This window comes from Phyllobates terribilis, unplaced genomic scaffold (genome assembly GCF_046119375.1).
Source record: "Phyllobates terribilis strain yellow unplaced genomic scaffold, ASM4611937v1 Scaffold_11__3_contigs__length_659146591, whole genome shotgun sequence".
NCBI classification, from domain to species: Eukaryota; Metazoa; Chordata; class Amphibia; order Anura; family Dendrobatidae; genus Phyllobates; species Phyllobates terribilis.
Genome location: NW_027362771.1, coordinates 343474402 through 343487895, shown reverse-complemented (window position 1 = coordinate 343487895; position 13494 = coordinate 343474402). Strand labels below are relative to the sequence as shown.

At 40.7% G+C, this 13494-nt stretch overlaps 1 protein-coding gene across 2 annotated transcripts in view; it reads left to right on the top strand.

Annotated features, from left to right (window-relative positions):
- Positions 1-11458, top strand: part of CLK3 (CDC like kinase 3) — a 47758-nt gene extending 36300 nt beyond the window's left edge. The window contains exons 13-14 of one of the 2 annotated variants that reach the window (XM_073652822.1): positions 844-934; positions 10619-11458. In XM_073652822.1, coding sequence (XP_073508923.1) covers positions 844-934; positions 10619-10801 — 274 coding nt within the window. In that variant the 3' untranslated portion in view covers positions 10802-11458. The remainder of the gene's footprint in view (positions 1-843; positions 935-10618) is intronic. The other variant, XM_073652821.1, reaches the window with a different exon arrangement.
- Positions 11459-13494: the final 2036 nt, after the last annotated feature.

Sequence of the window (13494 nt, the reverse complement as noted above, 5' to 3'; positions counted from 1 at the left end):
TGCAATAAAAATTAATGAATCTCCATTGCAAATTAGGTTTATTAGCACAACGTTTGTAAATTTTTGCTGTTTGCAGCTAACCAAAACAATATGCCTGACACAGCAAACTGCTGACTTCATGTAGCTTCCATTAAAAGTAACCAATGAAACAAAAAATACAACTAATCTAAAAAGTGGTTTCTCCAAATTCATCACAAAATGCCAGTTTTATGGGCTACTGCAGCCTCAGAATTATTCAACCCCTTCATGACCAGTCTCTTTAGTACTTAGTATAGGAATACCTGGCTGTTATGACTTGCTGGAAACTGGAGAATGCGGTGAGTATATTAATGCACCTTCACTACACAACATAAACACTTACATAGGTTTAGCCAATAAAAATTTTCATTGGAATGCTTCTTTAAGCTACTTACATTTCTATTGCTTGATTTGGTGTATTGCAAACAAATTGTACATTTTGCGAATTAACCTAATTTTCAATGTGGTTGATTTTAATATTGTTTGCAACTATAGATACTATGCTAACATTTTCTGCCTTATTGTTTAATACATACTCAAATTACTTCATTATACCTACAAAGATTAAATACGTGAGGTGCTGAGAATGTATCGAAATTTGCCTGTTATATTTCATGTATTGTGGCCATTATTGCTCATGCATCTTGGCAGGCAATTGTGAACACAATGTCATTAGCATCTATTGCCTCCCAATGCAGAAGTAAAAAGCGGAAGAGAATCTCTTTAAGTCAAGAAGTAAAAACATTACGGATACCAAACGAAGTAGTGATGTTGTAGAACATGTTAAATTTTAAGTGTCTTTTCCTTTTTGCTTTCTCTTAAAAGGAAACAAAAATATTTCCAAAATGGATCAATAATCTGGGATGAGACATCTGCTGATGGTCGATACGTCAATAAAAATTGCCATCCTTTGAAGGTAAGCAGTAACTTGGTTTCTTACTATGTCAGGACTGCGCTTTTATGAGCTAGGCTTATAGTCTCACTTTTTCTTATTATATGAAATAGCAGCTGTAGTTAGGTCCAAAAAATATTTGGACAGTGACAGAGTCCCCGTGATTTCAGCTCTGCTACTATGTTGGATTTAAAATGAAATAACTGAGATACAATTGACGTGTAGACTTTCAGGTTTAATTATAAAGGTTGAACAAAAATATCCTCTGAAACGTTTAGGAATTGCAACCATTTTTCTACAAAGACGCCTCATTTCAGGGACTCAAAAATAATTGGACAAATTTAACTTTACCAAAATAAAATGTTAATTTTTAATCCTTTGCAGGCAATGACTGCCTGAAGTCTGGAAGCTATTGACCACCATGGTCACCAAACGCTGGGTTTCTTCCTTTATGATGCTTTGCCAGGCCTTTACTGTAGCTGACTTCAGTTGTTGCTTGTTTATGGGTCTTTTTGCCATACCTTTTATCTAAATCATATGAAATGCATGCTTCTGGGGTTGAGATTTGGTGATTGATTCGGCCATTGCAGAATATTTCACTTCTTTGCCTTATAAAATTCCTGGGTTGCTTTTGCAGTATGTTTTGGGTCATTGTCCATCTGTACTATATAGCGCTGTTCAATCAACCATGCTGCATTTGGTTGAATCTGAGCAGAAAGTTTAGGCCTGTACACTTCAGAATGCATTCGACTTCTTCTCTCTTCGGTCATCTCATCAATAAACACGATTGACCCAGTGCCATTGGAAGCCATGCATGCCCAATGCCATCACACTGGTTTCACCATGTTACAGAGGATGTAACATAGTTTTAAGGTTGAAGGAAGACTAAGTCCATCTAGTTCAACCCATAGCCTAACATGTTGATCCAGAGGAAGGCAAAAAAAAAAAAACCTCGTGGCAAACACTAAGCTTCACATTGGGGTAAAAAATTCCTTCCTGACTCCATACGGCAATCAGACTAGTTCCCTGGATCAATGCCCTATCAAGTAATCTAGTATATATAACCTGTAATATTATACTTTTTAAGAAAGGCATCCATGCCCTTATTAAATTTTAGTAGTGAATCACTCATTACAACATCATGCGGCAGAGAGTTCCATAGTCTCACTGCTCTTACAGTAAAGAATCCGCGTCTGTGATTATGATTAAACGTTCTTTCCTCCAGACGTAGAAGATGCCCCCTTGTCCCCGTCTCAGGCCTCAGAGTAAAAAGATCAGTAGAAAGGTCTTTGTACTGTCCCCTCATATACTTGTACATAGTAATAAGATCACCCCTAAGCCTTCGTTTTTTCCAAACTAAATAACCCCAAGTGTAATAACCAGTTTTGGTATTGCTGACCCCCCCCCAGTCCTCTAATAACCTTGGTCGCTCTTCTCTGCACCCACTCTAGTTCAGCTATGTCTTTCTTATACACCGGAGACCAGAACTGTACACAGTATTCTAAGTGTGGTCGCACTAGTGACTTGTATAGAGGTAAAATTATGTTCTCCTCATGAGTATCTATGCCTCTTTTAATGCATCCCATTATATTATTTGCCTTTGCAGCAGCTGCCTGACACTGGCCACCAAAAGTGACCTCGTCGTCCACCAATGTGGTGTGCTTTGGATCATGAGCCGTTCCAAACCTTCTCCTTACTTTCTTCTTTCCATCATTTTGGTACAGGTTGATCTTAGTTTCACATGTTCAAAGAATGCATTTCCAGAACTGGGCTGGTGTCTTTAGATTTTTTTTTTTTTGCCAAAGTCTAATCTGGCCTTTATATTTTTGAGGCTGATTAATGGTTTGCACCTTTTGTTGAACCCTCTGTATTTGCTCTCATGAAGTCTTCTCTTTATGGTAGACTTAGATACTAAAACATCTACTTCCTGGAGAGTGTTCTTCACTTGGATGGATGTTGTGAAGGGTTTTTCTTCACCATGGAAAGGATTCTGCAGTCATCCACCACTTGTCTTCCGTGGACGTCTAGGTTTGAGTTCCCAAGCTCACCAGTGCACTCTTTTCTTTGCAGAATGTACCAAACTGTTTTTATTTGGCCACTCTTAACATTTCTGCTGTTTCTCTGATGGATTTCTTCTTTTTTTTTATTATGTATTTTTAGCCTAATGACAGTCTGTTTCGCTTCCATTGAAGAGCTCCTTTGACCGCTGCTTGTGGGTTCACAGCATCAGCTTTCAAATGCAAATGCCACACCTGGAATCAGCTCCAGACCTTTTACCTGCTTAATTGATGATGGATTAATGAGAGAATCGCCCATGCAGCCCTTTTAAAGAGCTTTTGAGATATCTGTCCGATTAATTTTGGACACTTTAAAAAGAGGCCGCTACATATTAGAGAGCTGCAATTCCTAAACCCTTACTCCAATTAGGGTGTAGATGCCCTCAAATTAAAGCTGAGAGTCTTCACTTTAAGCCCATATTAATATAACTGTATATTGAATATTTTGGTAAAGAGCTAAAATGCCAAAAATATCAGTCCTAATATTTGCATAGATCTAAATTATTCATCCCCCATAGCACATTTTACAAACTTTCTACTGTTTAATAAAATTAAATAACTCAACATAACTAATATAACAAGTGATTTTTTCAAATTCAGTACAAAATGACACTATTACCCCATTCCTCCAAATGGACGTAACTGTATGTACAGTACAGACCAAAAGTTTGGACACACCTTCTCATTTAAAGATTTTTTTCTGTATTTTCATGACTATGAAAATTGTACATTCACACTGAAGGCATCAAAACTGTGAATTAACACATGTGGAATTATATACTTAACAAAAAAGTGTGAAACAACTGAAAATATGTCTTATATTCTAGGTTCTTCAACGTAGCCACCTTTTGCTTTGATGACTGCTTTGCACACTCTTGGCATTCTCTTGATGAGCTTCAAGAGGTAGTCACCGGAAATGGTCTTCCAGCAATCTTGAAGGAGTTCCCAGAGATGCTTAGCACTTGTTGGCCCTTTTGCCTTCACTCTGCGGTCCAGCTCACCCCAAACCATCTCGATTGGGTTCAGGTCTGGTGACTGTGGAGGCCAGGTCATCTGGCGTAGCACCCCATCACTCTCCTTCTTGGTCAAATAGCCCTTACACAGCCTGGAGGTGTGTTTGGGGTCATTGTCCTGCTGAAAAATAAATGATGGTCCAACTAAACGCAAGCCGGATGGAATAGCATGCCGCTGCAAGATGCTGTGGTAGCCATGCTGGTTCAGTATGCCTTCAATTTTGAATAAATCCCCAACAGTGTCACCAGCAAAGCACCCCCACACCATCACTCCTCCTCCATGCTTCACGGTAGGAACCAGGCATGTAGAGTCCATCCGTTCACCTTTTCTGCGTCACACAAAGACACGGTGGTTGGAACCAAAGATCTCAAATTTGGACTCATCAGACCAAAGCACAGATTTCCACTGGTGTAATGTCCATTCCTTGTGTTCTTTAGCCCAAACCAGTCTCTTCTGCTTGTTGCCTGTCCTTAGCAGTGGTTTCCTAGCAGCTATTTTACCATGAAGGCCTGCTGCACAAAGTCTCCTCTTAACAGTTGTAGAGATGTGTCTGCTGCTAGAACTTTGTGTGGCATTGACCTGGTCTCTAATCTGAGCTGCTGTTAACCTGTGATTTCTGAGGCTGGTGACTTGGATAAACTTATCCTCAGAATCAGAGGTGACTCTTGGTCTTCCTTTCCTGGGGCGGTCCTCATGTGAGCCAGTTTCTTTGTAGCGCTTCATGGTTTTTGCAACTGCACTTGGGGACGCATTCAAAGTTTGCCCAATTTTTCGGACGGACTGACCTTCATTTCTTAAAGTAATGATGGCCACTCGTTTTTCTTTACTTGGCTGCTTTTTTCTTGCCATAATACAAATTCTAACAGTCTATTCAATAGGACTATCAGCTGTGTATCCACCAGACTTCTGCACAACACAACTGATGGTCCCAACCCCATTTATAAGGCAAGAAATCCCACTTATTAAACCTGACAGGGCACACCTGTGAAGTGAAAACCATTTCCGGTGACTACCTCTTGAAGCTCATCAAGAGAATGCCAAGAGTGTGCAAAGCAGTCATCAAAGCAAAAGGTGGCTACTTTGAAGAACCTAGAATATAAGACATATTTTCAGTTGTTTCACACTTTTTTGTTAAGTATATAATTCCACATGTGTTAATTCATAGTTTTGATGCCTTCAGTGTGAATGTACAATTTTCAAAGTCATGAAAATACAGAAATTTCTTTAAATGAGAAGGTGTGTCCAAACTTTTGGTCTGTACTGTATGTCCATATCTTGGGTGATTTCCTGCAATTGGACATATAGCTATGTCTGATGAATGGCAAGGCCACATGACAAATCACGTGACCGTGTTATCCGCAGCAGGAGCTTAGCTGTATGTGCAGAGACCGGACATCATGCCAATATCAGCACTTTAATCCATCATATGCTGCGGTCAGTAGTGACAGCAGCGTATGAGGGATCTGACAAAGGGAGTTTACTCCCTTTGTCAGCCCCCACAGCACGATCTCAAGGTGCTGCTGGCTGCCATGGCAACAGGGAGGCCTGACAGGCTTTCCTTTCAGCCAATCAGATGCTGTAGGACATAAGTACTAAACTGTATCATCAATTCAATCAAAGGATCTCCGGTCCATCCACAAAAAACATCACATTTGGAATCCCCACATTCGTAACGACCCATACCATCAGTGGCGTACCGCCAATGGTGGCAGACCATGCCACTGCTATGGGGCCTGTGGCCGGAAGGGGGCCCGTGAGGCCCCCAAGCAGCATGGGAACGAGGAGGATAGGTGAGGAGGATAGATGAGTAGGAGGTTGCGGCGGCAGAGGAGCGGTGCACATGCAGTAGCCGGCTGCTGCAGCCCCACGTGTCCCCGCTGCTAAAGGGACATGAATATTCCCTCTTCTCCACTCCCATGGGCGTGGAGAAGACGGAATATTCATTCTCTTTAGTAGCGGGCACGGAGGAGCGCTGAGCCGCATCTCCTGCTGTCAGTGCAGAGGAGTGAATGTGCCGGCAGCAGCTTACTGTGACCTCGGCTTCTGAGAGCGTGCGCAGCTCAGATGCCGACATGAGCTGCTGCAGACAGGACTCGGCGCTGGAGCAGAGGTGAGGAAGGAAGGTGAGTATGTGTTTATTGTTTTGTGTGCAGTGATTGGGGGGTTGAGGAGGCCACACATACCAGGGATTAGGGGATTGAGGAGGCCACACATACCAGGAATGGGGATTGAGGAGGCCACACGTACCAGGAATGGGGGATTGAGGAGGCCACACGTACCAGGAATGGGGGATTGAGGAGGCCACACGTACCAGGAATGGGGGATTGAGGAGGCCACACGTACCAGGAATGGGGGATTGAGGAGGCCACACGTACCAGTGATTAGGGGATTGAGGAGGCCACACGTACCAGGATACTTGGATTGTGGGGGCCACACGTACCAGGGATTGTGGGGGCCACACATACCAGGGATTGTGGGGGCCACACATACCAGGGGGATTGTGGGGGCCACACATACCAGGGGGATTGTGGGGGCCACACATACCAGGGGGATTGTGGGGGCCACACATACCAGGATGGGGAAATTTACCAGTAGCTGCTGCATTTCCTACCCTAGGCTTATACTCAAGTCAATAGGTTTTCCCATTTTTATGTGGTAAAATTAGGGGCCTTGGCTTATATTCGGGTCGGCTTATTTAAAATATACGGTATTTTAAAATCAGTGAGTACGTGGTGCCCATAATACTGCAGGACTGTGGTGTGCATTATACTATATGGGGGCTGCATTTTACCCTATGGGGTGTGTAATATACTGTATGGAGGACTATGGGGAGTGCATTATATTCTATGGAGGACCATGGGAAGTTCATTATACTATATGGAGGATTATGGGGGGCGCATTATACTATATGGAGGATTATGGGGGGCGCATTATACTATATGGAGGATTATGGGGGGCGCATTATACTATATGGAGGATTATGGGGGGCGCATTATACTATATGGAGGATTATGGGGGGCGCATTATACTATATGGAGGATTATGGGGGGCGCATTATACTATATGGAGGATTATGGGGGGCGCATTATACTATATGGAGGATTATGGGGGGCGCATTATACTATATGGAGGATTATGGGGAGTGCATTATATTCTATGGAGGACCATGGGAAGTGCATTATACTATATGGAGGATTATGGGGGGCGCATTATACTATATGGAGGATTATGGGGGGCGCATTATACTATATGGAGGATTATGGGGGGCGCATTATACTATATGGAGGATTATGGGGGGCGCATTATACTATATGGAGGATTATGGGGGGCGCATTATACTATATGGAGGATTATGGGGGGCGCATTATACTATATGGAGGATTATGGGGGACGCATTATACTATATGGAGGATTATGGGGGGCGCATTATACTATATGGAGGATTATGGGGGGCGCATTATACTATATGGAGGATTATGGGGGGCGCATTATACTATATGGAGGATTATGGGGGACGCATTATACTATATGGAGGATTATGGGGGGCGCATTATACTATATGGAGGATTATGGGGGGCGCATTATACTATATGGAGGATTATGGGGGGCGCATTATACTATATGGAGGATTATGGGGGGCGCATTATACTATATGGGGGGCGCATTATACTATTTTGAGGGCTATGGGGGGCGCATTATACTGTAGGAAAGCAATTATACAGTGTGAATGTTTGTGTGGGGTCATTATACTGTTTGGAGGGCTGTGTGGGGGCCATGAGAGTGTATGGAGGGCTCTGTGGGGTTCACAGTTGGGGGATTATACTGCTTTAGGGTCACCATACTTTACCGTGGGAGTTGAAGTGGGGTACAATAGGGTCATTATACTGTGCATGTGGAGGAATGCACCATAGGGATATCATACTGTTTGGGGGGCACTTTTGTTGGCATCATACTTTATGGAGGCAATGAAGGAGGAATCTACGACTTCAGAAGGAGGTAAATTACTATGTAAAGGCTGGAAAGTTATGAGATCTGCTCTTCTGTGACACTGACAAATAAGTATTTTTTTGTAGGGGGGGGGGCCCAATTAGAGCTTCTGCTATGGGGCCCCATGACTTCTATGTACGCTCCTGCATACCATGAAACTATATATACATGTTTATCCCATACGGTGAATGCTATAAAAGAAAGAAATCAAAAACCGTGCCATATTTTCCATTTTTGTTCATCTTGGCTCCAAAAAAAAAAAAAAAAGTGATCAAAATTCCATGTGTATTCCAAAATGGTACCAATAAAAACTACAGCTCATGACACCTAATACAAGTTGTAATACTGGTCTAGAACAGAAAAAGGCTCTTAATATAACGTTTTTTTGTTTTGTTTTTTTTCATGTGTAAAAATTTTTTTTTTATATATATCTCTCGATCTATAATCTGGCTCTCTGATCTATAATCTGGCTCTCTGATCTATAATCTGGCTCTCTGATCTATAATCTGGCTCTCTGATCTATAATCTGGCTCTCTGATCTATAATCTGGCTCTCTGATCTATAATCTGGCTCTCTGATCTATAATCTGGCTCTCTGATCTATAATCTGGCTCTCTGATCTATAATCTGGCTCTCTGATCTATAATCTGGCTCTCTGATCTATAATCTGGCTCTCTGATCTATAATCTGGCTCTCTGATCTATAATCTGGCTCTCTGATCTATAATCTGGCTCTCTGATCTATAATCTGGCTCTCTGATCTATAATCTGGCTCTCTGATCTATAATCTGGCTCTCTGATCTATAATCTGGCTCTCTGATCTATAATCTGGCTCTCTGATCTATAATCTGGCTCTCTGATCTATAATCTGGCTCTCTGATCTATAATCTGGCTCTCTGATCTATAATCTGGCTCTCTGATCTATAATCTGGCTCTCTGATCTATAATCTGGCTCTCTGATCTATAATCTGGCTCTCTGATCTATAATCTGGCTCTCTGATCTATAATCTGGCTCTCTGATCTATAATCTGGCTCTCTGATCTATAATCTGGCTCTCTGATCTATAATCTGGCTCTCTGATCTATAATCTGGCTCTCGTACCATTAAAAAAAAAAAACTACAGCTTGTTCGACAAAGAGAAAACCCTTCTACAACTTCATGTATGAAAAAAATACAAGTGTTAAGAGTGTCCGAATGATGATAAAAAATCTATTTTTTTTAGAAAGCAATTTCTTGTTCAAAAGTAGAAAATCATAAAAAAAAGCTATATAATTGTGATATTGCCTTGATTTTATCGAACCACAGAATAAAGATATATTAAACAGTGATTGATGTTCAAAAAAAAATTGGTGTTTTTTGCCTCTGAAAGAGTTAATAAAAAGTGATCAATAAGTAATGTACCACACAGATATCTTCACTGACGGAAAATTGTGAAGCTTGTGGCTCTCAGAATTTGGTGACCCAAACACGAATGATTTTTCTTTTTAAGTGTATTCATTTTACAAAAGTAATAACAAATTTACATAGTTTTATTTTTTTTTATCAACAGAACACATTTATGCAGCATGGTGTAATGTGTACAATGGAAAAAAAATTGCTGAACTATTATCTTTTTGTTTATATTCCTTTCCATAAAGTGTTTAACAAAAGTTTAATTGTTATAAACCCCAAAATGATGCCAATGACGTATATGTACGTCAAAGGTCGTGAAGGGGTTAATGAACTGGAGACCATTGTCGAAGTGGAATGGGCTAAGATTTCTCAGCTGCCAGAAACAGGTGTCTTGCTATGCATTACATATACAGCCGGTCATAACAGCCAAAGAGTGCTTTACTAAGTGCTAAAGACGTTTGTTTTGAAGGGGTAGAATAATTCTGAGACCTCAGTAGTCATGAAAAGTGGCACTTTGTGTTGAATTTGGAGAAATCACTTGTTAGTTGTGGTTAGGTATTTAAATTGTTCTTGCAAACCGCAGTAAATTTTCCTAATAAATGTAATCTACATGGTTTGAATAACTTTGACTGCATCTGCAATATAATCAGCCTTTTTTCTCAACCCCCTACATATAAAGCTTTGTCTGCTTTCACACTGTATTTATACTTTATTTACTTTTTTCTGTTGCATGGATTAGATCAGACTGCTGTTCTATTACAGAAGTACCTAGTTAAAAAATGCACCATACAGGTACAATATAAATGTCACCGTTTGCCTATATAATGGGAGGTAGAATATTTTTAATCTGGATGATAATGTAAACACCAAAAAAAAATTCTGAATGTGAAAACAAGTAGAGGGAAGAATCAAGGCAGAATAATTGTAATGCAGATATGATGACTCTTAAAGAGGTTGTCCACTGGGTCACACCTCTGGGTTCCCCGAACTTGACGTGACATCAGCGGATGTCGGAGCCGGCTGCAGCCGGGGTCATGTGATGCCTGTGAGTGGTCAGCAATAGCGCCGCTCACAGGCAAAAATGACAATTGAAGGCATTTACAAAAAGACTTCTTTCTACTGTTTAAATCGATGATGGCATTATTTATTGCAGTGGACAACCTCCTTAAAGATGTAGGAAAATGTCATAAGCTGGTTTTGAGCAGATCTTTTATTACTTTCAGAACATTTATTTTCATTTCCATCTGTTTCTTTTGTTAGACATACAAAAATGAAGATTCCCCGGAGCACACACAGTTTTTTGATTTGCTCCGACGGATGCTGGAATATAGCCCCACACTAAGAATTACGCTTGATGAAGCCCTCAAACATCCCTTCTTTGCTAGAATGACACCAGAAGAAAGGAAACTAGGAAGCAGAACATCCAGAGATCTTAGCAGATGAAGAACATGACCCGTTGGTTTCTTGTAATTTGCTAACCTTTTATAGCATTACAGTTTACAAGTATTCTAAAAAAAATCTTGGTACTTCTCGGACACGTTCTCTTCAGCAGACTGTGGGAAGAAGAATCAGCTATGACATGTTCCTCCAAGCATTCTTCTATTAAACTTTTCTAAATATCCTAAAAACTTGCAATGTTTTTAAGGGAAGGCTTGTTAGAAGCATTATTTTCAGTATTTCAGATGTGAAGACTGCCAAGTGAACCATGCACCCTTCAAAAATAACTGTTAAACTATTTTACTTGTCTTCAACGGCTTGTGCTGGAAAGCATATAGAGAAGACTATGCGGAACACTTGATATATTGTGTAAGTCTACTGTATATATGTGTACATTTGTAAACTCAGGGATATATGGGGGATGTTTAGACTGATCATGGATACAGTGATTTTACTTTGTATGAAAATCCCACTGTTGCAAATGTGACAGTTATTTGGAGCCGTCTTAATATTTTTGTAATTGTGCTACTTGCTATAAATAAACCTGGAAAAGATATATACATGTTTTTCACACTTTAAAAAAAGGAAGTGATGAATGTTTTGCCTATCACCATATAAGAATGTTTTTCTCAAATTGCCAATCACATGAGCTTGCATTTCCTGCCCCTACTTGGATGTGGAGTCAAATACACTGCTCAAAAAATAAAGGGAACGCTCAAATAACACATCCTAGATCTGAATGAATGAAATATTCTCATTGAATACTTTGTTCTGTACAAAGTTGAATGTGCTGACAACAAAATCACACAAAAATCAATGGAAATCAAATTTATTAACCAATGGAGGTCTGGATTTGGAGTCACCCCCAAAATTAAAATGGAAAAACACACTACAGGCTGATCCAACTTTGATGTAATGTCCTTAAAACAAGTCATAATGAGGCTCAGTATTGTGTGTGGCCTCCACGTGCCTGTATGACCTCCCTACAATGCCTGGGCATGCTCCTGATGAGGTTGCGGATGGTCTCCTGTGGAATCTCCTCCCAGACCTGGACTAAAGCATCCTCCAACTCCTGGACAGTCTGTGGTGCAACGTGACGTTGGTGGATGGAGCGAGACATGATGTCCCAGATGTGCTCAATCGGATTCAGGTCTGGGGAACGGGTGGGCCAGTCCATAGCTTCAACGCCTTCATCTTGCAGGAACTGCTGACACTCCAGCCACATGAGGTCTGGCATTGTCCTGCATTAGGAGGAACCCAGGGCCAACCACACCAGCATATGGTCTCACAAGGGGTCTGAGGATCTCATCTCGGTACCTAATGGCAGTCAGGCTACCTCTGGTGAGCACTTGGAGAGCTGTGCGGCCCTCCAAAGAAATGCCACCCCACACCATTACTGACCCACTGCCAAAACTGTCATGCTGAAGGATGTTGCAGGCAGCAGATCACTCTCCACGGCGTCTCCAGACTCTGTCACGTGCTCAGTGTGAACCTGCTATCATCTGTGAAGAGCACAGGGCGCCAGTAACGACTTTGCCAATCCTGGTGTTCTGTGGCAAATGCCAAGCGTCCTGCACGGTGTTGGGCTGTGAGCACAACCCCCATCTGTGTACGGGCCCTCATACCATCCTCATGGAGTTGGTTTCTAACCGTTTGTGCCAGGGCTGTGGAGTCGGTAAGCCAAACCTGTGACTCTGACTCCTCAATTTCCCTTACGACTGACTCCCACATATATTGCTTATATTTAAGTGAAAAAATTATTGTAGTACAATGTGAACATCAGAGATTTAATCATTTTTATGATACAATAATCAAGATATTTAGATAGAACATAATATTTATTGGAATACAACTTTAGAACACAAAACTGTAATAAATTGTAAATGTCATACACTATGTAATATCGAATATATATATATATATATATAACACTATGTAAGTGGCAAAAAAAAAGTTTTCAACAAAAACATACTAAATAACATTTGTGCAGTCTATGAATTTGTTCTAAGAAATAGAATTGCCTCCATCAGATCCTCCTTCATAGATGACCTCAAATCTGACCTAATAATTTTAAGGCTAGAGAACCACCTCTCTACACTAACTTGGGTTGGAGGCAAAGCCGTAACCACATGGGCAACATGTTGAACAATTTCCAGGTATAAAGGAATTGCCTCATGCAGTCAGTTTTGATGAATGGTTGAATTTTTCTATTTCTTTGAGAGCAAGTGAAACATTTTGCTGAAATATGGTCAATCTGCTTGCTATAGAAGACGGCGTGAAATCTTTTTCCTTGCGGTAACGCTTTGCCTGCTCCATGTCATCCAAATACTTGTCAAAGTCAAACTCGATATAGCAAATAAGTACATAAAATATAACTTTTATTAATGAAAAGTCTAAAAAGAAATTTATAACATGATGCCCATATGGTGTATCATAAGTAAAAAGATATAAATATCTACGATATAGCTGGACAGAATATCAGGCCCTATTAGGTCCAGCATAAGTAAGAATAATGAAGGTATTCAAGCTATGAAGTCCAAAAAGAGAACCCCACAGATACGCAAAAAAACAAGGTATATCTCACCAAATGCCCATATAGCAATATAGACGGTGATTATACCTATATCTGTGTATACCCATAGACAAAACCAGCCATTATTAAATGGTAAATAAGTATACAATCAAATAGAGCTATGAGG